Source organism: Nesoenas mayeri, assembly GCF_963082525.1.
Source record: "Nesoenas mayeri genome assembly, chromosome: 7".
Taxonomy (NCBI): Eukaryota; Metazoa; Chordata; class Aves; order Columbiformes; family Columbidae; genus Nesoenas; species Nesoenas mayeri.
The window spans coordinates 14,875,799-14,901,311 of NC_137551.1; the positions used below are offsets into that span (position 1 = coordinate 14,875,799).

Genomic DNA, 25,513 nt, shown 5'->3' on the forward strand with positions numbered 1-25,513 from the left:
TACCATGGTGTGCAAAGTTACCTGTATTTTGACCTAGTAGATATATGGTTCCAGCAACTATATGCATCAGATCTTATATAGCTGTTAGTACGAGAGCTATCATCACCCCTTCTCCACCTCACATTATTTACTTTTCTTCGCTATGACATAACATGAATTGTACTTTCTGTTTGAAAATCCACTGATAAATACAGAAAAATAATTAAAAAAAAAATATATTTATTAAAACCAAAAGCAGGTGACACCAGTCCTGCACGCAAATTTTAGGACTGAATCCACTACAAATTATGTTTGTCCAAAACAGAAAGCAGTCATAAAAGGATAGCCCTTCATGGCAAGTTGAAAACACCATGCCTGAGCTTAATATGCTTGGATTTACTTCATATTTTCTGTCTCTAGAATTTACCTTTAAAAGTGAGCTAATGGTAAACTGAAGATGGCTGTCTGCAAACATATATAGAAGTTCGCAAAATATGAAGCACTAGTATTAGGTTGGTGCAAAAGTAACTGCAGTTTTGGACCCTGAATTTTAAATCATTATAATTGGGCTCAAACACATCTTTATTAATCAAAATAGGAACCATTACAATCAACACATTTTTGTCAATGAGAAATGTTTGTTTATTCCTGTAGCGTGAAAATCTGAGCTTTGGGATTTGACAAACTCTTGCAAAGCATTTTCTGCATCCTGTTGGTTGTGGAAGCGTCTTCCCTGCAAAAAGTTGTCAAGATGCTTGAAGTAGTCGTCACTTGGCAAGAAGTCAGGGGAACATGGCGGGTGAGGCAAAACTTCGTAGCCCAATTCATTCAACTTTTGAAGCACTGGTTGTATGACACGCGGTCAGGTGCTGTCATGAAGAACAGGGCCCTTTCTGGAGACCGCTACTGGCTGCAGGCATTGCAGCTTTCAGTGCATCTCATTGATTTGCTGAGCAGACTTCTCAGATGGAATGGTTTCACGGGATTCAGAAAACTGGAGCGTTTCAGACAGGGAGCAGAACACCAAACAGTGACCATCACCTTTTCTGGTGCAAGTTTGACATTGGGAAGTGCTTTGGAGGTTCTTCTCGGTCCGGTCACAGAGCTGGTCATCACTGGTTCTCATATACTACGCACGTTTCATCGCACCTCACAATCAGATCAAGAATGGTTTGTTGTTGTGTAGAAGAAGAGGACGCTTCAAAACAACAAGTTTGTTGATTTTCAGTCAGCTCATGAGGCACCCACTTACCGAGTTTTTGCACCTTTCCAATTTGCTTCAAATGCTGAACAACTGTAGAATGGCTGACAGTGAGTTCTTCGGCAACTTCTCTTGGAGTTGTGAGAGGATCAGCTTCAGTGATTGCTCTCAATTGGTCTTTGTCAACTTCTGATGGCCACCAATATGCTCCTCGTCTTCAAGGCTCTCGTATCCTTTGCAAATCTTCTGGAACCACCACTGCACTGTATGTTTGTCAGCAGTTCCTGGGTCAAATGCGCTGTTGATGTTGTGAGTTGTCTCTGCTGTTTTACGACCCATTTTGAACTCGAATAAGACAAGCGCTCAAATTTGCTTTTTGTCTAACATAATTTCCATAGTCTAAAATAAATACAAAATGAACAGCAAGTAATAAGTCAGTAGCAAAAAAACAAAGTGAGGAAAGCGCATTCAAATGATGTGTAACATAACCACATTGATTTAAGAATGTATTCCAATATTAAACGGCAAATTTCAACATCGCAAAAACCGCAACTCCTTTTGCACCAAACCTGCATATTTTTATATAACCAGACTAAGGAACTCTTGCCTTCAGCTATTTCAAATATTAGTGCTTCAAAATATTAGGAATCTGTTTTAAAAGCCAGATCAGTGATAAAATCCCAAGATTTTAACAGGCTAGAAATTAGCCTTTAAATAAGTAGATACTATGAGGGTTGAAGTTTTTTATATTTATTTAGTAGAATTTGATTGCTTCATATGTTCTTTTAAATTTCCACAGAAATCATATCGCAATCACATCAATGATTCAGATTTCCACCAGGCTATATAGAAGTCAGAAGAAAAGCACAAAGCCATCCCCCCACAACACACACAGGCAACCAACTTTGCCTAAGCGCATCACAAAGTAACCCGTCATCTTTGTGAATACAACAGTAAAAGCAAGTGTTATTTATAACAAACAAAAATGCCCCAGTCCTGCCCAAATAATTTAAGTAAGGATATAACATGGCAAAGTTATGAATGTTTTAACCTTAAACCTCACTTCCGAAATGCTCAATTAGGCAACATTATGAGAAATTTTATTTCTGAAACAAATGTCTATTTTGAAGGGCAAGCTAGACAAGTGCATCAATAAGATATTACATAAAATTCTTCTTCAAGCTCCAAGACACAGATCCTATTGAAAAAAAAAAATCCCAAAACGTAAGTAGAAACCACATAATCAATTTCCTGACAGAAGAACCCAAGGCCAAAGCCCACTAATTCCAATTAAACAACTCATCCAAATGAAGTGCACTGTAAATCAAATGCAACACACTGCAAGCCCACTTTCAGTGTCATTGAAATATTAATATTGCTGGCAACTGCATATGTAAGCTGTTTTGCTTTGTACAAGATGTTCCCACCGCCATGCAGCTAACTTCATTTCAGCAGATACGGGAGCTGAGAAAGCTGGCAGGGCTCAGCACCGCACACAGCTGCACATTTATCTCTGGCTATGTTAACCGGATAAAGGACCTCTACAGACATACACTTCAGTATTCTGAGGAATCAAGGTCAGAGACGTAAAAACATAAGGAAGTAAACGTGTGAACAAAGTCATGAAAACAAAGTAGATTGTTAAAGTCATTGCGGCTAAATGAAAACCCTTTCCTAACAAACATTTAGACACTTCATTCAATTGTTCTAGAGAGAAGTCCTATATATAAGTAAAATATTAAAAATAAGAACCAATATTAGAAAAAAAACAAATAATCCATTACTCAACAACTGTCAGTAAATACACAGTAAAGTTACAAGGCAATTGTTTATACTATTTCAATTATTATTACAGAAACACGCATTTATTTCACATTGGCATTTTCATAAATTTTAGGACAGAAAAACACATTTTAAATTGTAATCAATATTCTGATTTTTGCAGTCTCATTGACTGTAAACTCAAAATTGTGTTATTTTTAACCAACCTTTCCCGCTTAGAAAGCTGGAGCTGAAAAGCTCTAATTAACCTGCTCCTAAGTTCTTTGACAAGCACCTCAGCTGGTCGGGCTGCACCTTCTATTTGCAAACAGTTCTGTAACCAAACAGTAACGCGGTAATTTCAGCACTACTGCACAACTGTGTCATCTTTTCGGGAACAACAGAAGCAAAGAATGTGCATCAAATACAGATATGTGGGAGCAATCCATGCTCACTCAGTGTTTTACAGATTTTTAGAAGTATCTTGGCAAGTGTCAAACCTGCAAGGTACTACGAAGAGTGTGTTTGCAATGATGCAACGTCAACATGCCTTAATAACATTAAGAGCTACATAAAAGTGACCTTGGCATGCATATAATTTACTGGGGAAACGTTGCACCAGCTTAAGTAAACAGTTCCAAAATATGCTGTTTCCGATTAAGGTATAATTAAAATAGCCATTTACTTGCAAAATTTAATTTCCAGAGAGCTAAACGGATCCCTTGATGTTACTCAAAGAACTGGCTCCAGTAATTTTACATGCAGATGGAACCATTACAATCACATGGTCTAACCTCACAGGTAAATAATTTCAATATCTCTATTTCCATCCTCAGCCTTTATGTTTCCATCTCAGGATGAGCTTCCTTTGAGTGTTTCCTTTTCAAAGAGTATAATTATGTCTTTACATCGAAATTGGAACCTATCATAAAACTCAGAAAGCTTCCCACACTGTAACAATATGCAACAATTTTCAGTATGGATTATACTTCAAAGAATACTTCCCATAAATCCACGGCATTTCACGTGTGCTATTTGTAAAAGTGTGGACACACAAAATTTGTAGTTGTGGTCCCCACAATGAACCACCTGTGCTTTTTCTTAACTATCACAGCCAAAAGTGCCTTTTTCTTTCCTGCTACAGCTGAAGACACTTGCATGTTGTTTCTTATATTTTAGTGTGATCTCACTGAAGATAATACTGGATCCAAGTGCAAGACATTTTACTAAAACCTAAGTTTTCTACTACAAATAAACTAGAAATGAAAATACTAACTAGACATTACCTTCAATCTCAAGAACAGAACTAATTCCTAAGCAGAGCTTTAGTCTAATTTAGAGAATGACAAAACACTTAAAAAAAATAAACCAAGCATTTTACTCATTTTACTTTTTGTATCTTGTTGCACTTCAAGCCTAAGCTTATTTGATGTACACATGTAGGGGTGGAAATACTATGTGTATGGACGTTACTGTCAAACCTGTATCACTCTGTGTATGATTGAGGGCTGCTTTCATTAAAAGGCTGAGCATTCTCAGTTGCTAGGAGTCTCAACAGGAATCACTAAAATTTCATAGTGATACATGGAACCCTGAAGGAAAAACTAATATAGTGTTGAATAACACAATAAACTCATCATTTAGGATGACGTCAGCTGCACTTGGGAGCACACAGAAGCATCTCTTCCATCTTCTGCAATTTTTGCCTTCTCTGGGAAAAGAAAAAACAACAACAACAACAACAACGGGAGTTCCAAAAACAGAAGAGAAAAATTAAACTCTCTGTTTTTCAAAACCAATATCACTTCTAATGAAGTGGGGTTTTAAGCTTTGATTTGAATGCTAAGTGTAGTTGATCATAACACCTTATTTTGGTAAGGACTCTGTCACAGTATCAACGTTATTATTTAATTGTACTCAACATCACTTTAGTCATGCATATTAAGGACTGCCTAGAGCTATTAGTGTATATAATGTCTAGGAAAGCTGTATGCATTCACATGCAGAGCGACAATCCCATCATGTAATCACTGGAATGTGTATATAATGATTTGTGCTTGACATAAGATTGAACAGGATAAAGAACAATCTCTTTCTCTCTCTCTAAATATATGAAAGCAATTCACCCTACCATATAGAAATAACTGGAACTATATTAATTACTTTGCTTGAACTATTTTCTGAGAAAGCTGTTTCAATTGATTATGTATTGGGCGGGGTTTCCTGCCCTGTACAGAAATAATTATCTGTCTTTTAAACCACAGTGCTACATCATGAGAGATTCACTTCAATGAAAAGGATGGAATATAGTTCCAGTCAGTTACTGGTCAAGGACTTTTCATGAAGAATAGAGCTGCACCAAGTGTTTCACTGCTACCATTTACACTCCCTTACCAAGATAAATGAATTACACAATATTTCATTCCTGCTTACATACCTGTCTTTTGTGATTAACAATACTCAAGAACCATTCTGATCTCCAAAGCCCCCCAGAGGGTGCACAAGACAATCAACTAGGATGCAGGAAAAAATATTTTTGTATCATTCATAACATAAACACTATTTCTAAATATTTTTTATTTCATCTTTATCTCGTGCTTTTTAAATTTATTTTTTGTGCATGTTTTTGAATGTTATATGTTAGTACAGTGGCACATATATGTAATTTATGAGTAAATAAATACACATATATCATGTTACATACTCAAAAATTTTTTAACTGATAGGTGTGATTAAAAAAGTTTGGAGATCACAGCTTTAAATACTTAAACATGGCTTACATAAGATGAGGAAACCTTAGCAAATTTTAACTGGGAAATTCTTATATCTGATATAAAATATAAACCCTTACTAGAAAGTCCTGCAGCCATTGAAAACAGTTTAAGTGAAAACTAAAAGTAAGGCTGTTGAGAATATCAAAACTTCAATTCACGAAATCTGGACTTTATGTAAGTGAGAAGTAGAATAATCCAGACGAGAAACCTCCTTCCAGAGAGATGAAAGGCAAACAAATTAACCCGCCCTGTGACCCTGTCCAGACCTTGCACTTCCCGACAACAAAGCGCAGCACAGTCTCACACAAGTCAGATACAGCAACCTCCGCTCTGCTTTCCTGGTGCCGAGTGGTATGTCTCTCCCACCTAATAACATGAATTTCATCTTTCTGTATGAAAACTGCCTTCCTTTTCTGTTTATATAGGAAGTAATTTAGAGTTTCTGAATTCCCTTGGCATCAAGTAGGAGAAAAACAACACATCCAATAATTCAATCTCATAGGCAACTTCTTTCTTACTGTCATGTGTCATAGGTATGAGCTCTCTGCACTTCAAAGTTAAGAACATCGTACTATTCAACACCCTTATGTTTAATTAGAACATCTTTTGATTAAATAGTGACTTTTGAGATTTGTCTATACAAAACATTGAGCAATTCCATTTTGTTGGTGATCTAAGTGCAAAAATTGTCTTTCCATCTTATACACTCACATATATGCACATCTTTTTTGTCTGTGCTTTTCATTTTGTACTTTTGTTTATTGTGGCAAGTAACTTGGAGCATTATAAACCTGTTTTAAGAAATTGTTCATGATTTAGGAGTCTTAAAGATACATCAGATTGATACTTGACTGATGAAAAGACGCTAACTCCAAGTACTCAACACCAAGAAACAGCAGGGTAAAATGTTGTACCAGAAAACATCCCACAGCACGGTACAACTAAGTTCTGGACTAAATTACTATATTTACTAAGCTAACCAAAAAGTATTCAGACTGCGTACTGTTTTAATCACTATAGCACAGTAATTATGTCAGACTTTAAGAATAGTGTCCTCTTAAAGTTGCCTATTTAAAGAGTATTTCATCATCTACCACACAAAAATGTTGATTTAAAATTTCTCAGAACTCACACTCGACTTAAAGTATCCCATCCAAGGACAATTAGAACACAGAGCTAAGGTAGGTGCAACAGAGTCCATTTTGTAGGACCAGTGTCTATAAACTCAGAACACCCAGAACCACTTTTCAGAGAAGCAATGCATCTCTCAGCCCAAACCGAGTTCTCTCAAAGTCACTAGACAATTTATTCCCCAAAGAACACTCATTAGCGTTGCAAAACTGATGTTGTTTATAAAGAGGCAATTGCATTACTGGTAAATTAGATTTCAATTATCCTGCATAAACGTACTATATATGAAAGGAAATGGACAAACTGTATTATATATTCCATAAAATACATATAAATCTTAACTAGTAGGTTTTCCCCCTCATTTCCAATCACTTGAAATCACTTTAAAGGTTTCTTTGACAAAGATTAAGAAATTCAGTCCTAATAGAATACTGGCAGTCTCAGAACAGAGCACCCACTAATACAGGGGCCAAAAGATCCACCAGGCTTATGTCATTAGACATAGTACCTTCCATTATGAATATAACTTCAATTGCTACTACATATATATCTCCAGTTTAACCACAGTAGGTTTTTGCAAAAGCAAAACAGGAGTTACTGCAACTTGACACAACAGCTAAGAAAGGATCAAAGACACAGCAAAAGCCAAGTGGGTCCTTGACAGGCCCATCTCCTTTTCAGTCATCCAGAACACTGACTCAAGATTGTGGAAATATTTTTTCCTTATACATTGCTTTTACATATAGACAGACTAGATATTTTCCTAAATTACTGTATTCTATAGTGATGAGACACAGGTGTGATAATTTAGTCAACAGTGGGAAGAAAAATGCCCAAAGAGCCAAGTCTTGTGTGACAGTGGACTGTACCTGTTTCTGTGTCTTCTCAAAAATAAATGCAAGAAAGCACAGTTCAACCTTATCTTCTATATATTTTGAGAGAGGAACAACAAACTCTTCTCCCTTTTTAGGAAAATGCTACATTAAACCACAAACTATTAAAGATTAATGGTGAGCATCATCATAAGAAACTAAACTGTGTAACCAAGGTCATAATTATGGAGATTATCTCAGAGGAGTTAATGCAATTCATGCTCCACATTTAACCAACTTCTATGGGAAATTTGTCAGTAAAAGGAATAAAATGGCAAATTTAATTATTTCATTCTTTTGTAGTGGGATATTTTTGTGTTAATCTTCTCAATTTCCATGTTAGATACTATAAAAGTATTTTAAAAAAAGAAAAATCAAGCTTTTAAACTTTAGCTTGATGTTTTGAACAGAAGCAGTAGTTCATGCTATTTAGAATGATCTACCATTTGGCCACTGAACAGATGTAATTCTATCTACTAGAATACATAAATACTCAAGCTCTCAAAGTTAAACTATGGATTCCATTTTATTAACTACATTTTTAATGAATTATGTTATTAATGACTTAAGAATCATAATAGGCCCGTCCTTGCCAAGTACAAAAGGGACAAATTTAATTAAATTACCAAGTATTTAATTATCCACAAGTGCCTTTCAGTCTGTAGCATGACGAACAATAAAAATAGCCGGTGTCACAACATACTTTTAAACTAAGGGTTTCAGTGTGAAAAAAAGAATGCTGGGTTTTTTTTTCCTCTGCTCATCTGGCAAGACCAACAGACAGGAGATGAGAGGTGAAGTATAGATGATTTATCTTAAAAGTAACACACAAAACGACCTTCCTCACAATCAACTGCAATTATTAGTACACGCACAAGTATTCAAGCAAGTTGCCATTATCACTGTAGTGACAGTGTCAAGCACTGGTGCACTGGAAAATGCTTAACAGCGGTGGCAAAGAGAAAGAATAAATTCTCCATATCTTAAACTGAGTGTCTATTTTTTGTCAGCTAGATTTGTATCTGGGGGGCAGTGGGAGCAGAAGTCACAGTACGCTAGCTAATACCACATAAAAACCTAAAGCAGGGAGAAGTCTGTGAGGGAAGAGGGAACATGAGAGCCCTTACAAGTAGGAACCGTAACTATTTCATAGTGTATTAAAACATTCTAATATTTAGGTCTGCATAAAGTGGTTTGATAAATACCTGCTGCATAAAACTGAAGACACAGGCAAGAAACAGGTTATACAGTTCTGTTTCTAACTTAAGGTACAATTTTTTTTTTTTCTCCTTGAAATTCTGCAGGGTGAAAGCCTTTTGTACGAACACAGAAAGGCCAAGCATAGTGGAATCAAGGAACATCACATTTGCTATAGGAAAATTTCCTCAAACACCAGCATCCACCAAGTAATTTTGCTTTGTCAAAGAACCATGGCAGATTATATTTTTGCACCCAAAGAACAAAGTAATTCATTCATAGTTATGCAGCAGACAAATTATGCCAAGGAAAGAAATAAGTCTGGAAAAAGCTGCAGACCGTAACAGTGTGGGGAGAAAGGGTTTCTGCATGGAACAACCTGTTATGCCCATCCCTAAGCAGACAGAGCAGAGCAGCAGCCTCCAAAGCTTTTACATGAAAACATTTTTATAAAGAGGAAAAAAAAAGTCACAAGCATTTTGACTTCAGTCATTGCCTACTGCCCTTTGAGTATATCCAGCTTCACCAAAGGCTTTTTTGTAAAAGCTGGAAATACACACTGCAATGGACCAAACCTTGTAGTCTTCACAAGTCTGAAACACTAGCTGGAAACATGACATTTTATTCTCTGTCCTTGCTACTAAAGAACTAGCTTTTCAGGGTGAGAAAAAACAGGGTTGATGGGAAGACAAACAGAATACTATCCATCCTCCTTCTCCCCTCTCATTTTAGATTTCAATTAAATCAGGTTACACACAGTAGCACGATAGAAAACGGTAAATTCTTGTATCAGTCTCTCCATCACTTGCTTCAATCTCCTTTTGCTTCTAACCTGACAGTCCCCTCTCACTGACATTACTTCTTATTTTATCCACTGCCTGTCACACCTCTATTCTCCTTCACTAACATGCTCATTATCAAATGCAAAATACACAGTGGGGAGAAATTTTGGTCCAACAAATGGTTAAGTAAAAAAATGACTGAAAAAGGAAACTAATTACACAAAAACGACATAAATTGGCAAACACTGAGGAACAGCCACTTTTAATCCTCAGGAACAAAACGACATCGGCTTCCCTTCTTTCCTCCAGTTTGGCAATGATATTCTTGCACTTGCACAAATAAAAATGGCTTTCTGCCCTATATGACTAAAAGCTGAGTATTAAATCATCCATAATGCAAGAGAAAGGTGTGAAGATTGTCTGCTATATTATCCCTCTCAAATAACACTTTTGGAACTTACTATGAGTGACAGCACAAGAAAGCCAAGTCAGAAAACAAAGGAAGACTGACTGGAACAGTGCAGAAAATCCGGAATAGTTATACTGGTCATTCTTTAAGTCTGTAGCTGGAAACTATGTACCTAATAATTTGCCAAGGCTTTTTTATTTAAAATTAGTTCAAAATATTATGCCTGGAGTTAACCACTTAATACTGTGACTTTACATTCCTGTGCAATGCTCATAGAATAGAATATTAATTTTACACCAGTGATTTAACGTCATTTTATTCTGCCGTTGTTTAGAATTTAACTGCTTGATTTATAACATGCTTAAGTTACAGCAAAAACTGGTACCTTAAAAGGCCTTTGAAAAAGAAAGTCAGCTAGAAGTGTGTAGCCAGTACAGTCAAACAAGAACTCTTTCCAGAACTTTACTGTCCTCCTTCACTGCTCTGAACATAAATATTTTTTAATGCATGGATAGTACTTTTCATTTATTCTTATGAACTAATGGTGGGAAAACAAGATGAACTGTATGGTGCGTTAATGCCCATGCACACTTCTCTTCCTTAACTCACTGGACTGTAGGGATAAACACCAAGACAGCAAAGCCCTTTACCGGTGTAGTTTTCTGGTCTCTCTTCTGAAAGACGCAGTGTAGAGAAAACTGTGCTATCCCTTAAAGACAGCAAGCACCAAAACCATTATTTATTCCGAGTAGCTCTAGTCTAATATAGCCCTTGTGACACACACATCCAACTGTGCTGGATCACAGGTAACAGTATTTTTATATTTAATCTCAGTGTTTAGAGCAGGTATGCAACATACATTAACTGTGAGAAATAAGAACAACTTTAGATCAATGAACTATCCACGCTCGAGCCTAATAAACTTAAGGTTGATCTACAGAGACTTGTATGGAAGTGTGCAGAAGAAGATAAACCCATTTTTAATCTATAAGCCCATGTGAAACATTATATTCTGCAGCAGGAAATGTCTCCATCCTCTTCCCCCATTTAAAACTGAAATAAGCATATTTAAAAAATAAAATATATGAAGAAAAAATTCTAATCAAATAAGTCTGTAAGCTAGCATTGAGATAAAAAAAAAAAAAAAAGTGTTTGTTTGGAAAGCAGAGTATCTTTAAATTGTTTTTGTGGTCTTGAAATGTTTTTAGGCTAACTTGTAGTAAAAAGGACAGGTTTATTTTAACACGCAGCTCTACAACTGCCTTAAAATGATAAGACATTTTATGGCTGCTGAAGAATCAAGTTCTATTGATTTGACTTAATGTGCAGATTACCACTGCTGAAACAAAGGAGACAACAGAACCATGGCTGGGGAAACACTGACTTTTAATTTAAATACATAGAGAACACTTCAGGCACAACTGAAATACACCATTCACAGATGAATGGCTTATAAGGAGGTAGGGAATTGTATCAGCTTAATGATGCCAGAGCAAAAGCATGTCTGCATGCGTGAAAAAAAAAAACAAGTTGGGAATATTAAGCCTATCGTCCTGTGCACAAGATCCTTTCTTACACAGCTGCATAGTTTTCTTGTTCCTTAGAATTAAGTAGAAAAGACAGAAAGCAAACTACTGAAATTAGCAACAAACATGAAAGAAACAATGACTTTCTCCCCTAAATGACAACAATAATATTTTCATTGACAGGTTATCAGCTTCATTTACTCCAGAGTGCCATACCTGTTGAAGTTAATGTCTGGATAACTAGAATACTCAGACTTCATCTTCGCATTGCGACGTGGAAAAGTACAGAAGAAAGCATTGGCCAAAAAACTAGCAATCTGTTCCTGTGACATTGTGATGGAGTGATTCACCTTTTGTTTCAGTAGAGGTATTGGCTACCAACAAAGAAGTGAGGGAGGGAAGGACAGAAGAGAAGGAAAAGAGGGAGAGAGAAAAATAATTAGCTTACCACTTTGAAGAGAAAAAACAGGAGCACAAAATTACATTTGTTAAATTACACCAAGAGCAATTTAGGCCATTGGTGAACCCTTTAATCAGCAGCACCATTAAAGTCAAGAACAGTTTATTCAAGAAAATTCAGAAAAAAGCTTGCTTGACAAACTGCAGATTTATAATCAATAATAAAAAGAAACACCAAGAAAACATAACTTATCAAACAAAACCATGGGGAATGGAGAAGAGGAAAAAACAAACAAACAAACAAATTGATGTGATGTTGCAAATCCTGGGCAATCTTAAAAACTGAACTTCAGTTCTCCAAAATCTCAATAGCTGTATAGTTAAAAACCCTAAGGAATGCTTTCAGCTATAATAACCATGCTTTATACTTAACAAAGTAAGGTGGAAGTCATGCCACAGATCATCACTCCATGAACTGCTTTGAATTTTTTTCCTTCGTACTTAAGAAAGAACACTGGTAATATTTGCATAGTGCACAATTATCTACTCTTTTATAATCAGAATGAACGAATAGCTCAAGTTCACTTAGTTCTTTGGTTTGGAGTTTTATTTGACTCTAGTCAGTTTGGGGTTTTTTTTAATATGAAAAGAAACAAAAAGTAGAGGGGGACAAAAACCACCCTGAAGTGTTACACATCTTCTATTTTATAAGGCTTTAGCCTCCTAATTTGGAATTTTACTCATCACATGTACTGTACTTTTTTTTAAATTATGTGGTAGTACTGGGGGGAACGAAGAGGGGAGAAATTCTGACTAAGGATCCAGTAAAGATTACAATAAACCCATTTGACAGGACAAAGAGAACAGAGTTTTCACTTCTTCCAGTATTCTCAGCCATCATCATTAGCCTAACTGCAGGAGAGCTGAGCAGCTATATATTAATCCTTTTAACTCTGAATACAGAAATTGCTACTAATTTAGACTGTTGAATACACAGTGCTGTTTACTCCCCAAAAGAAACAAGTTTTCTTTCATTCTTGTAACTACTACATTCACTGAATCTCATTCAGTCTTTTGGCTATTTAATTAACAAAGTGTATTATGTCTGAGGTCACACAGCTGGAGGGGGAAAAAGCCTGAGAAGCAATCACTAATAAGACCTGCAAGTCTATAAAAATAGGATATTTTGAACAGTGTGTTATATTGGAACAAATTTGGCTTTGTGTCTAACCAAAAAATGAGTCTGCCAAAGTTCTTCACAATTTACACTGCCTAACAGTATATCATCTTTATAAAAGGCATAACTGCACGAACTTGCAAGTCTTATGCTTGACTTTGTGTTCAGGAACTTGACAGCATTCTCAAACACTTCCTCCATCAAGCAACTAGTACAATTTCTAAAAGAAGTATTCATACTGTTTGAAATTATGAATCTACTGTAAGGACTCCTGCAGCATTACAAAGTAGGGAGAGATTCTCCCTGGTTCTGTCCAACAAAATCAATTTAGAAAATTGTTACAAAGATGCTTACAAATTAGTCATGAACCTGCTAATGTGTTACCTATCATACATCCTCACTTGATCACTTTTATCAGCTTTACTACCTACAAAACAGCTTCCTATAACAATAACAAAGAATTAATTAAGGTATGTGCACAAGTATCGTGATGCTCAAACTAGACTAAGATATGCTTCTAAGTAAATGAAGGCTTTATGAAAATACTATTTCTAGGATTAAAAAAATTTCTAAAATAAAAAATTAGATGTTTTAAGATTATTTCAGTATTTCAGTTTATGAGTGTGATTTTCAAACCTAAAAGTTTTCATGGTCACTTCATTTAAGAAAAGCAAGAAGCAACTCCAGCATATAGAAAGCATTACTGAAGCTCAGGCTAAAAATATGACAGCGAGATACATATATTTTTTACATTCTATTATATCATTATAGATGTGCATTGTCTGTTCTGCTCCCTAGGCCTCAGCTACATTCAGCAGAAAAACTATAGCTTATATTAAGAATATAACATGATCCTGATGTTTTGACCTTAGCCATTAGTTACAGTTTCCAGAAAAGCGGTGTCCCACAGAGCACTTAGCTAGCTGTCTTTGCTTACCTGGGTGCAGATATTAGGGAGACAGAGCGCCAGCTTGACCATATCAGGAAGAATGGACTGGAACAAATGTTGAGCCTCTGCATCTTCAAGAACCTGTTAACGAGAAAAGGGGGGAAAAAAAGGAAAAAAAGGCGTTTTACCTCAGAAATAATGATTGTACAAACAGGTTGTGAAAACAGGACCCATCCAAAAGAAATGAGGCGGGAGCTGGGGGCGAAGGTCCTATTAGCTTTTTCGTGGTAGTACCTAACTGCATATTATCCTTGCAGTAATCCACTAATTGAAATACAGAAGCAACTCTCAAAATTTGCATTTGAGAAAATGTCACCAAATAACTTATTCAAGGTTCTTTTATAGGACATCATTCAACACTTTCTAAAACAATGAACCAAATTCTCAACTGATAACAATCACCATCTAACCACAAAAGCACTAGAACAACTTATTTAACTTTGACATTCAGGTCATAGTCCAAGACCAGTAGCTGTGACATTCTCCTGTTGAGGACACTTGAAAGGCACTGCTGGATGAGAGCAGTGCTCCTCAGCAGCAGTTACAGGAAATGCCTGGCAAGCCTGGCCACTTTCTGCTGTCCACCCCACCCCACCATGTTCCCCAAGTACTAGTTTTTCCCCCGATCTAGGGATCCAGGTAGCAGATTTGCTACAAAGATCCAGGTAGCAGATTGGAGAGGGGAGAGGGCAGAGGCTTCTGCCTCCCTCTTTGCCCCACATCCACAGAGTCTGTATTTGGGAGAACTACCTTCTACCAGTTTTTGGATGAAAAACATTAAAATACTGAAACTGTGGCTTTAATATTAAAGAATTATATTTTTCAAGTAAAACTGTTGGAAAAGGAATTGGATTTACAAAAAACAATAGCACACAGAACAGATGAAACAGCATCAAGGTATTATCAACTTCAGCCTCTGCAACACTTATGACTAATTGTTAAATTGCAGAAAGTAACCTTTTTAGCCATATAATCAAAGCTTCATAATTCACACTTTTTAATTCAATTGAAAGTTTCACACAGACTTTACAATGTAAAAAAGACACTGGCAGTTTTCTTGAGAAGAGGAAGATATAGTGCCTGTGCTTCAAAGCATCCTGTTCCCCATAAATGCCAAGCTGAAAATATTGTTTGAAGGCTAACAACTTCTGTTCTTCCAAGATCATTAAAATAACTATAGAAGTATCTCTGCTCCATTCCCTCCTGTTTCAAGTGATATAAAGGGATAAGAATGTTCAGGAAGTTAAAAAACAAAACACAAATGCTCAAAGGACAAACAACTTATGGTAGGGAAGGGAAGGAAATAAAAAAAACGCCAATACCTACACAGTTGCTTTCCACACATTGTGTATACTGCTCATGGAGATATACAAACAAGGCTTAATTTAAAGTTGTGAACTGCAGCAAGAACTTATAAAGAACAGCAAGCTTAGGTAATGTGAAAATCATTTGATATAATAGAGGAGGAATCCAATAATATACAGCTTATTACTGAAAGGCAACTTTTTTTTTTTAAGGTTAAGAAATCAAAAAGATGTATCTCTCCCTCTCCTGTTGTTGGCTGCATATGCAACTTGCATATTTACATGGTATAAGTCAGATATTGAAAATTATGACCTAACCTTTAACATCATCTACTCTAGCAGGAAACTTTTCTCTGTTTTTAAGTGCCATAAAGTAACAAAATGAGTATTTAAAGGCTGGAATTTCAGATCTCAATACATAAAATGAATATGTAAGTTAAATCTATTCAAAAGATGACATTTAACCTCAGATGTCTACCATGCTGTCAAATTCTGATATTCTCTCCCCTTTGGGTAACACTTCCTCTCTTTTAAATTTGACATATAAATAGTGGCTGCCATGCTTTGCTGACTGCCACAGACTATACAGCATCACTTATCTGGTGACACATAATGGCACCAGACTTTGTCATAGCTGTCAAGACTTCAACCTTTTGTTTATGCTTCTTTGAAAACAATATAACAATACTATGAAACAATTTCTTCCCAAAACAGAAGCAGGGGGAGCAATTGTACAGCTCAGCTCTGATGCAGAATGCGTAACTACAAACTCTACTTCTTAAACTCTTAAATTCTACTTTCAGTTCTCCTTACCTTCCTCATGTCGTACCAGAACATGCTTTCCTCTCTACATTATTTCTATGTATGACTTTTACCAGACTTCCACTAATTAAAACCTCCAAAGCTGGAGCTGTACTTACTGGACTTCAGACAGATTACTCTTAACACATAAGTGACAAATAAAATGAAAACCTTACTACATTTTCACAAGATAAGTCACTGAAAGGACCCCAAAACTTTAAAAATATGATCACCATGAGTTCACAGACCTTGCCAAAAAACTCCTAACTCTGCATTGTTCTCTAACCAAACCACCAAGCAGCCTAAGCATCCCTATTTTGAATACTCCCCTATTCAGGCAAAGGTCTCCTAAATATTGCAGGGGAGTACATTTATTGCTTTAAAGGACAAACATAATTCGTTTCTTCCCATAAATGTTATAACTTCACAAAATAGCTACTGCAGTGCATAATCCAAGACCTGCGTTATTCAACTGCAGGTGCTGTTTTTTTAAACAGCTTCCTTGCTTTAAGTTTCTAAAAAAGCTAAGTAACTCAAGTCATGGCCACATCCATGCAATCAGAGGTTACCCTTTCTGCCCATAGATTCTTCTTGTACTAGCAACATTCCTATGAGGTTTCTATGATATGAAAAAGAACACCTGCAAACCCCTGGCTGCTCGGCCCTTGTCCTCTTTTGACCACTAACCCAGCACACCACCACCGCTGCAGCTTTGCAGACAAACCACTGTCACCACATGTTCTCAGATATGCTCAAAGCAACACAGAGCCTGGTTTTATCTGTGACAGTGTTTTCAGACTTTGAAAGCAGCAAAGACACTCAATCATGGAAAGTAAAAGGATTCCAGGACATGAAGTGCTGACACCACAGCTATATCTGACAGACATCCCACGGTGCAAATGTCAACCTGAGAGAAGCCAGCAACAGCACACAATACCTGGTCACAGAACTGAATGAAGCTTTATTTAGAAGGAAACTCTCTTCAGAAGCAGTGACTCATACTGCTGTAAAATCCAGCGCATTTAGAATCACAGTACATGTTCTAGTTATCTGTTGCTGCTGAAAGAGGGATGTGTCGTTTTGTCCCCCCAAACACACATACCCCACATTTTACCAGTTCTCATGGTCATATTTAGATGTTGCGCAGGTGTGTGGTGGCTGAAACAGAACCAGTCACACTCCTTGTCAATGGGCTACAGAGGCAGATGCCAGCTGTAACCCTTCTCACTGAAAAAGCAGTAATAGTCTAGTTAGTATGAAGCTGTTACATCAAGCACCTCACTTTCAAGTAAATATCCTAGTACAGGAATGTCTGTCTTGATCCAGTAATGTGCTTTTAACTGTGTACAATCTTTTTCAAGGCTACAACTATGCAAACATTAAGAGAAGGTACTGAATTTCCATTTAAAAAAATATTTGGTTTCTAACTTACGGAATTCTAAAATATGAAATAATTGTCAATATTTTTGACAAAGGAAAACACATTAAATATCATAGCAATTTTGTTTTTAAACAATTGATCGGTTTCTCTTTTCCTTGTTATGCATGCATGTCCTTTGCAGCTTCCTTCAGGATTTGAAACTAAAAAATATATTTGTGACCTTATTCATAGTTCTCCAATCATGCAAAAAATTATGTAGGAGTGAAATAAAAGCAGAGGTTCTACCCCAAGGGAAAAGTATATGGAACCAGAGTGCCAAAGCATGACTTACCTTTTGCCAAAAAAAAAACCAACAACAAAAAAATGACTCTGTGATTTCAGCAGTATTTGCACTGGAGTGACTGATTAAATCAACAGGACTTAGGGCTCCAATTCATAAATGCAAATGGTTCAGCGAGCCATGACAGAGGAAAGAGCTCTTGCCCAAACTTGCATTGCAATTTTGCAAAATGAACATTTATACTGCAGCAAAGAGGCCTGACTAAATGCTGCCATAAGTAATGGCCTCTTGTCACTATAAACCAGTCCTCCAAACGTAATGAAGGAGTATGCCTGACAGTCCTAATAAGAAGGATCTGAGGTAGCACAGGGTGATAGTGATGGTAGAGAGTTTAAATCTAAGTCTGACAGCTCATCAAACCACACAAACTGCACATACAGAACACAAATTTGGACAGTACTATCTATCACATGGGAGAGTGGAGTCCTCACACCAACAGGCAACCAGCATGCTAAGACAGCAATGGCTTAATGATTTCAATTTGTTTGGTTTTATTTCCCCATATTAACTTCTGTGGCAGGACAAAGGCCAACTGAACCCCATTCTGAAGGATGAAGGCGAAAACCAGAGAGCTTCCTTCAGACTTTGTATCTTTTGTTTCCTAATGCTACTGGATTCTGACCTTCTGACTTTTTCCTCCCCACCTGCCAGAACACCTTGGGCACTTTCTTAGAATTACTTTGTTTCAGTTTGTATTTGCAAATGCTTTGCAGCATCAGTTATTATACCAAACTGTCCATCCAGTAGCAGCTTTCCTAATTACTTTAATGTAAGAAATCATATGGTTAGAGTTGGTAATAGCCTCCTAACTAACCAGGCAAACTGTGTTAACTTCTACGTACTCTATTCACAGTAAGCTCATCCTCCTAGTTTCAGGAATTTTTTTTTTTCTTTACTATCTTCAGTTTGTCTCAAACAAAAAGAAATAAAATAAATCTCTGTGTATTTTTACAGGGCATCAAGATCCACCTGCCCATAAAACAACTAAATCACTGTCTATGTCTATGCCATTTAAATCTTCTCCCTGAAAGTAAACTAACCTTAGACTGCCAATCTATACTCCATTTTCTTCCCCCTCGTCCTTGCCCTAAGTGTTTTTAAACATTATAGAATACTAAACGAAGACTCTCTCAATCTGTTATTTGGAACAACTGAAAACAACAATAACCCTAAAACAAAACAAAACAAACAAAAAAACCAACACAAAAAAACCACAAAACAAATGAGAAAACAAACAAACAAACAAACAACATACCACAAACCAAACCACAAACAGACACACAAACTACACTGAAGTCTAAACAAGTTCTTATCGTGTGACTTTGAAAACAGATATAGTAATTTTATACACCCCTAATAAACTAAAACAAGCTTCATTAAGCCAAACTCTACAAAGACTTCTCTTCTGGAGAGGGACCAGATGAATTCTGCTCAAACACACTGTGCCACAACTATCTGTCTATTGAACAGCTAGACGGAGATGCTAGGCTGCAGCCCACTAATGCGTATGCCTATGGAAAACAGACTCTTCATCATAATGTAAAATGTTACACATATAAACAAGATTGAAACCCAGACACAAAGCACAGGGCAGGGGGGAAGCTTTTAGTTTTCATTTTATTAAGTTAATGAACTTCCAAAACTGCAGGAAAAATTAAACCCTCATCTGCCTCCTTTAGTTCCCATGCAAAACTAATTCACTAGTAAATACACTTAGCTATCAAATCCACCCCATTTCTTGAGTACTTGGCTGATTAGAAACCAGAGGAAGGACAAAGTAATCTTTGGAGGAAAGAGGGGAAAAAACCATAACATTGGATTATGTGAAGAATCTTATTTGAGAAGACGAATGCTTCTGACATTTATCAAAACCACAAACTGACACTTCAAAAGGAAAAAAGAAGACAGCTCACAAGGCAGAGGTTAATTCATTTTTGTTTAATTTTTTTCCCCTGAAGGCTCCTTCATGTGTTCTGCCAATCCAGCTTTGGAGTGATCTCTCAGGTGTATCATCCCTAACAGCAGCTTTGTTCTCAAAGCTTTTCAACATCCTAAATAAAATCTGAGAGAAAAATGTATATTTATTTTTTTCCATCTCCTCTTACTGGTTTTAGAAGCCCAGTTTATGCTTCCAAGGTACTGGAAATCTAACCTCAATCATTTTCATTACCAATGGGTTAAATCTCAGTCCCAATTTTTCACAGGCCACCAACAGACTCTACCCATACGCTCTGGCAAAGTGACTCTATCGTGAGTAGAAGCATCACAACCATTTCCAAAGCCGTCGCAGAGTCCTGGGAAGAAAAGTCAAATACTGCTTTCTAAATTATTTTGAGGTACTCTTGAAAAGAGACATGAGACAACATAGCTATTTCCCTTACGAAAGCTGTATTTTCTCTAACATTACCAAAAAAGTCAAGTGCAGACAGAAGGGGAAAAGGAAGGATCAACTAAAGATAGCAATTAATCAGTGCAACAGCACTGTAGATTTCAACAAATCGATATGACTATTTTTCCTTGGTTTTCAGTATTGTAAACTCAAAATAACCAATATATTGAGAAAAATATGCAGTAATTAAGATTATATTGGCCAAATAGCAACCCCTGACCATCTCCAGGGTACACACTCTGCTGCCTTTGCAAACCTGCTCTTTAAAGAATGCATGGCAACTAATAACAAACTTCGCAAGAAAGCAATATAAACAAATGCAGATTTTCAGATGAAAAATCAGGAGGAAAATTTGGGAATATAGTTACAATACATTTCATTTATGCCTTCATAGTCACCCTACCAATGGCAGTGCCTCTTTGTCGCTTCCCTATTTCCATGTTCACTTTTTCAGAGTGCTGCTCTTGAAAGCTTTGACCGTCAAGTTTTTTTTCATTTTAACTGCTCCAGACACTAGAAAAACAAGAAAATTCTAAAGGTACAAAGCAGCTAAAGAATGCCATCACAACCAAAAGGAGCTTCTCTTAGTCATTTGTCTGCACAGACAAATGATGATTTACACATAATCCAATGGAAGCAAAGAAATCTGCTCATCTGCCCCTGTCTCACAAACAAAAAAAGCAAGCAACTCTCAGAAGATAGCTTTTAAAACCAGAACACTTACATTTACTAGATTTGTTTCTTTTTTAAACAGTAACATTCTCAATACAGTGAAAAACTACGGAAGAGATCCTCAGGATGTATCTTTATGTTGTCCCCAAGCATTAAGTTTCCACAAACACTTAAGACACAATATAACTAAAAATCTACACCTGGTATGCGTAGATATCCCTTCCCTGGTAACTCAGAGTCAACAGTCTGATGCAACCGTCATTGCGATGGTGCTTACAAAATACCACTTAAAAGATACACAGCTGTTTTGCTGAGAAAGTACAGAAAACCAAGAATAAGTCTGTAATTCAGTACTCAATGCTGTTTCTCCTCTACAATGCTTAGCTTCTAATGTTTAGAATGTGCATAAGATGCATGCTGCTCCCATCCCAGAAAAACACACATTTTGTTCAATAAGGGGGCAAATTCCTTTCTGCTACTGTGAAAAGAAAACCCTTCATGGCACATTCAAAAGACCTTTTCAGTTTAGATTTTAAAAAGGTAATCTGATGTAATGAAAATTGTTTGAAAACATCTGGACTAAAATGAAATCCAGCAAGGAGCAGTGGATAGGCTATTTTCTGCCTTGGGACATTTTGTCTCTTGCTTAAAAGCCTGCATTTGTAGGTCTGACATCTCTGTACAATGCTCACTTCTGTTAGTACTGTCCAGACAATTATAAAAGTGATTTATCAAAAACCTAGTCACCGGAACAACTTGATACGTTAAAATTCCGTCTATTCCACTATCACTGATTACAACAATCATTTCTTTTAGAAGGTCATTCAAACAACAGAACATACAGGAAAGACTGACATGATTCACAAGACCTGCTGGGAAACAAGAGTGGGGTAAAGCCCTATTAGAACATAAAAGTCTCCCAATATACACACATACGTAACAGTAGTGGGTGTTCTTAAACAGTATGGTCTTCTTCAAACGAGTGAAAATCCAGAGCTCAACCATAATTCAACTAGACTACATTACACTTGCATCTTTTTTTTTTTTTTAGATGAAAACCAGAAAGAATAGAAGTATAATTCCCAAAATTGTACAGGTAATTTCCAAAATTTTTTAAGGTTATTAACTTTAAGGTTATTAAGGTTAGGACTACACACACACCTAAAGACTGTACGGTTCTGCAGCTGTCTGAAATTTTGCAACTGGAATAGCATACATCATTGACAAGACACTTCTTAATTTCATTCAAATCAGCTCAGTGATCTCAAAACGCAACCGATTCTTCTTGGAGAGGAAGCAGACATACTGCCAGTATTTGCAGATATGATTTTTCCGCTCTATTACTTGCATCTGACATTTTCTGAAAGTACCAAGTTAATGCCAAATGTGCTAGTATGCTGCACAGCAACATACATTCAAATGAGAAAATATAGTTTGGCAAAAAGACACACTAAGAAATTTACAGGTAGACATTTGCATGTAAAAGCATACAATAAAGAAGCCTCACATTTTGATTTATCCAGTCTTCTAAAAGGATCTAGCATCCAGAAGTATAGTAGTCATGCAAGTTTTAATTGAAAGAAGGGAGAAATGGGACTCCTTATCTAATCCTGTTTCAAAACTAATTACAGCTGTAATTGTAAGACAAACATTTTTAATAGTCCATACTCTATATCATGTAAGAGCATAACTAAAGGGTGAAGAAAAATAACAATCTATTCCTTCAGCTTGACAATTGACCTTGTTTTCTTGCTACACAACTTTTTATCAGGTTTTAGGATAAGCTGAGATTTGTGCCATAAAGAAACCTGCTTAACAGCCAGTTTTGATGCTAAAATCAGTGAATTCATGCTTGACTGGACAAGGAGAAAAAGGAGCACAGACAAAGTAGTCTGGTACATTCTTCCTTTTCCTTCATGCTGAAGGTTTCTCTCTGCAATTAAGTATAGACAGGAGACTGACCTTTTTAAAGAGCATTATCATGCTTCTTTCAACCTAATAGAAGCAATCCAAATGAAGAAGTTATACAGCTTCTTTTATAACAGAAAAGGATTTCCTGAATGCTGAGAATCAACAACAAATAAGGAGGTCCTGGTCATTAAATAGATTGATTGGCTTAAAATAGCTTTCCCAAAAGACAAAGACCACAAGACATCCATAAATAGGCACTGCACACACACACACGCTTTTTCCTACACTAAATGCCAAATCTAACAGTTTCCTCTTCACCCTCTCTTACATTCATTTTGGACATCATTCCTCACTTCCATTGTAAATAAGATGAAAAGATGAAACAGACCCTGGTTATTTACACGTTCCTCATATGGAAACTGTTATGTACCTTCATACTCTTCCTAACTCCTCTCACTGTATGTTCTCCATTTCACAGGCACAAACCTACCACTGACACAATCAAGCTCAGAGAGTCCAGACAAACATCAAAGTAGTTCTGGATACAATGTGAACATGTGCAAGATGTATTGTGATCCACTTTTCAGATGTCTCACAGCAGCTCAGAGACAATCACTGTCCATGCCACACAAATTTACCTGAACTCCAGTCTTCAGTCTATGCTTATTAGGAGATCAAACTTATGTCTAAACTACTTGCATTTTCCAATACATGAGTAATCACTACAGGTTACAGTTTGTCTTTTAATAACGTACCTAAATACTGGATTTAATCCTTGTCAGCACTGAATAGTATACAGACATTATTTCACAAAGTATCTTTTTAAACACAAATATTTTGGGAATCTGAATGCTAACAGTCTTGTATACATGAGTACTTGTCTTTCCACATGAGCAATAAAAGTGCCCATTGTTGCTTCATTACCTGCAGAGTTGCTTTTTGTCGCTTTGTCTTACATACTTTTCAGTAGATATGTTATTAACTGAAGTACTGCTGCTAAACCTCTTAAGTTTTAGATGGGACCAAATAACTCAGCTTGATACAGCTCTACTGTAAAGGACAAAAACAAGTTGTGAGGCTGCTCATCACCCGTTTCATCTCAGAAGAGCTCAGATTTTAATGACAACAGAGGTTCTACATCAGGAAGGTTCCTGAAGCTTCACAACAGATAAGCTTCAGCTTCCTGCTGGCTTCAGTTCTTGTATACTATGCAACTAAAACTGAATCTAAAAGAAGGATCACCTTTAAAGTTATGCACTGATTATACAATGTCATGTCTTTTTCAGATTTAAACACATCTCTGTTCCTGAAAGAGCAGGACAGACACAAGCAATAAGAGGAATACTTCATGGAACAACATCAACAAGAATTATGCGTAAGCTCTGAGAATTGAAAGCAATACAATAAAAAGAAAACATGTCCAGAACAAGCAGGCCCAATCTAAAGCAGCAGATCATGTGACTGTCTTAAATGATAAAGCCCTACTTTTCTCTTTAAATTAAATCACTCTTGTTGGACATTAGTCTAAGACATAAGCCTTGAATGACCTCACTAGACTTTTTATTTCATACATTTGAGAAAAAGGAAAATAATTTAGTCTTCCCTGGAAGCAGAAGGACAAATCTAAAAGAAAGAAAAATAAAAACTACTACAGTACGTAGCACTGTCGATCAAAAGCATGTAAGAAATTTCCAACCTATCATCATTCACGTAAATAAAGTTCATCTACAACACACTGTGGATCCTGAGACAGCTCTGTCCACAGTGTTTTCCTCTCCCGCTTGTTGTTTGCTCTTTCTTGTCTGGCTTCTAGATAAGTTCTGGGAAAACATACGCAAGAATGACTTTCAAGTAACAGAAATTTTTTAAGTAAGAAGAAAAATGTTAGCACTAATAATTTTCATCCACTAAGTAATAACTTGAATAAGCCTGTTTGCCAATATTAACAAACAGATGGCAAAACAAATCAATACAACATGGAAATTCTACGGGGGAAACAAAATCGGCATATGTCTGAAGTAAATAAGCTACCAAGAGCTTTACGTACATTACTGATGGGTGCTATGAGCTTTTAAAAAATAAAGAAAAAAAAATCCGAGCTTTCAAATTTACTTCACTATACAAACAGGAATTTAACATCCACACATTAACTGGCATCCAAAAGAATCTTTTCAAAATAGTGCAAGGGCTCCCTCTTCTGGCAACACTTTGGACAACTGTAAAACTGGTCAGCCTGTACATGTCAGGGTACATTGTTTTGGAAGAAAATGCAGGCTTGCATACATGATATTTATTTCGCATTAGTTAAGAAACCTGAAAGTATTTTAGTCTTAAAGGAAAATAAACTTAAGTCCAAGAAGCTGGTAATTATTGTTATTAGAAGCAAACTGATCTGAGTCTTATAAGCAGGATTTTAAAATAATGCATATTTTGACTGTGTTACTTGGAAGGAAACTACCTGAAATAGGAAAAACCGTGCAAGACTGATATGAAAGCATTTACACAGATTAATAGATAAGGTGAGCTGTGTCCAGAATCACAAGATAAAATAACAAATT

At 36.4% G+C, this 25,513-nt stretch overlaps 1 protein-coding gene across 1 annotated transcript in view; it reads right to left on the reverse strand.

Annotated features, from left to right (window-relative positions):
- Positions 1–25,513, reverse strand: part of PARG (poly(ADP-ribose) glycohydrolase) — a 66,739-nt gene that overhangs the window by 25,446 nt on the left and 15,780 nt on the right. The window contains exons 8-9 of the mRNA XM_080348333.1: positions 14,146–14,238; positions 11,849–12,006 (exon numbers count right to left, since the gene is read on the reverse strand). Of these exons, the coding sequence (XP_080204459.1) occupies positions 11,849–12,006; positions 14,146–14,238 (251 nt within the window). The remainder of the gene's footprint in view (positions 1–11,848; positions 12,007–14,145; positions 14,239–25,513) is intronic.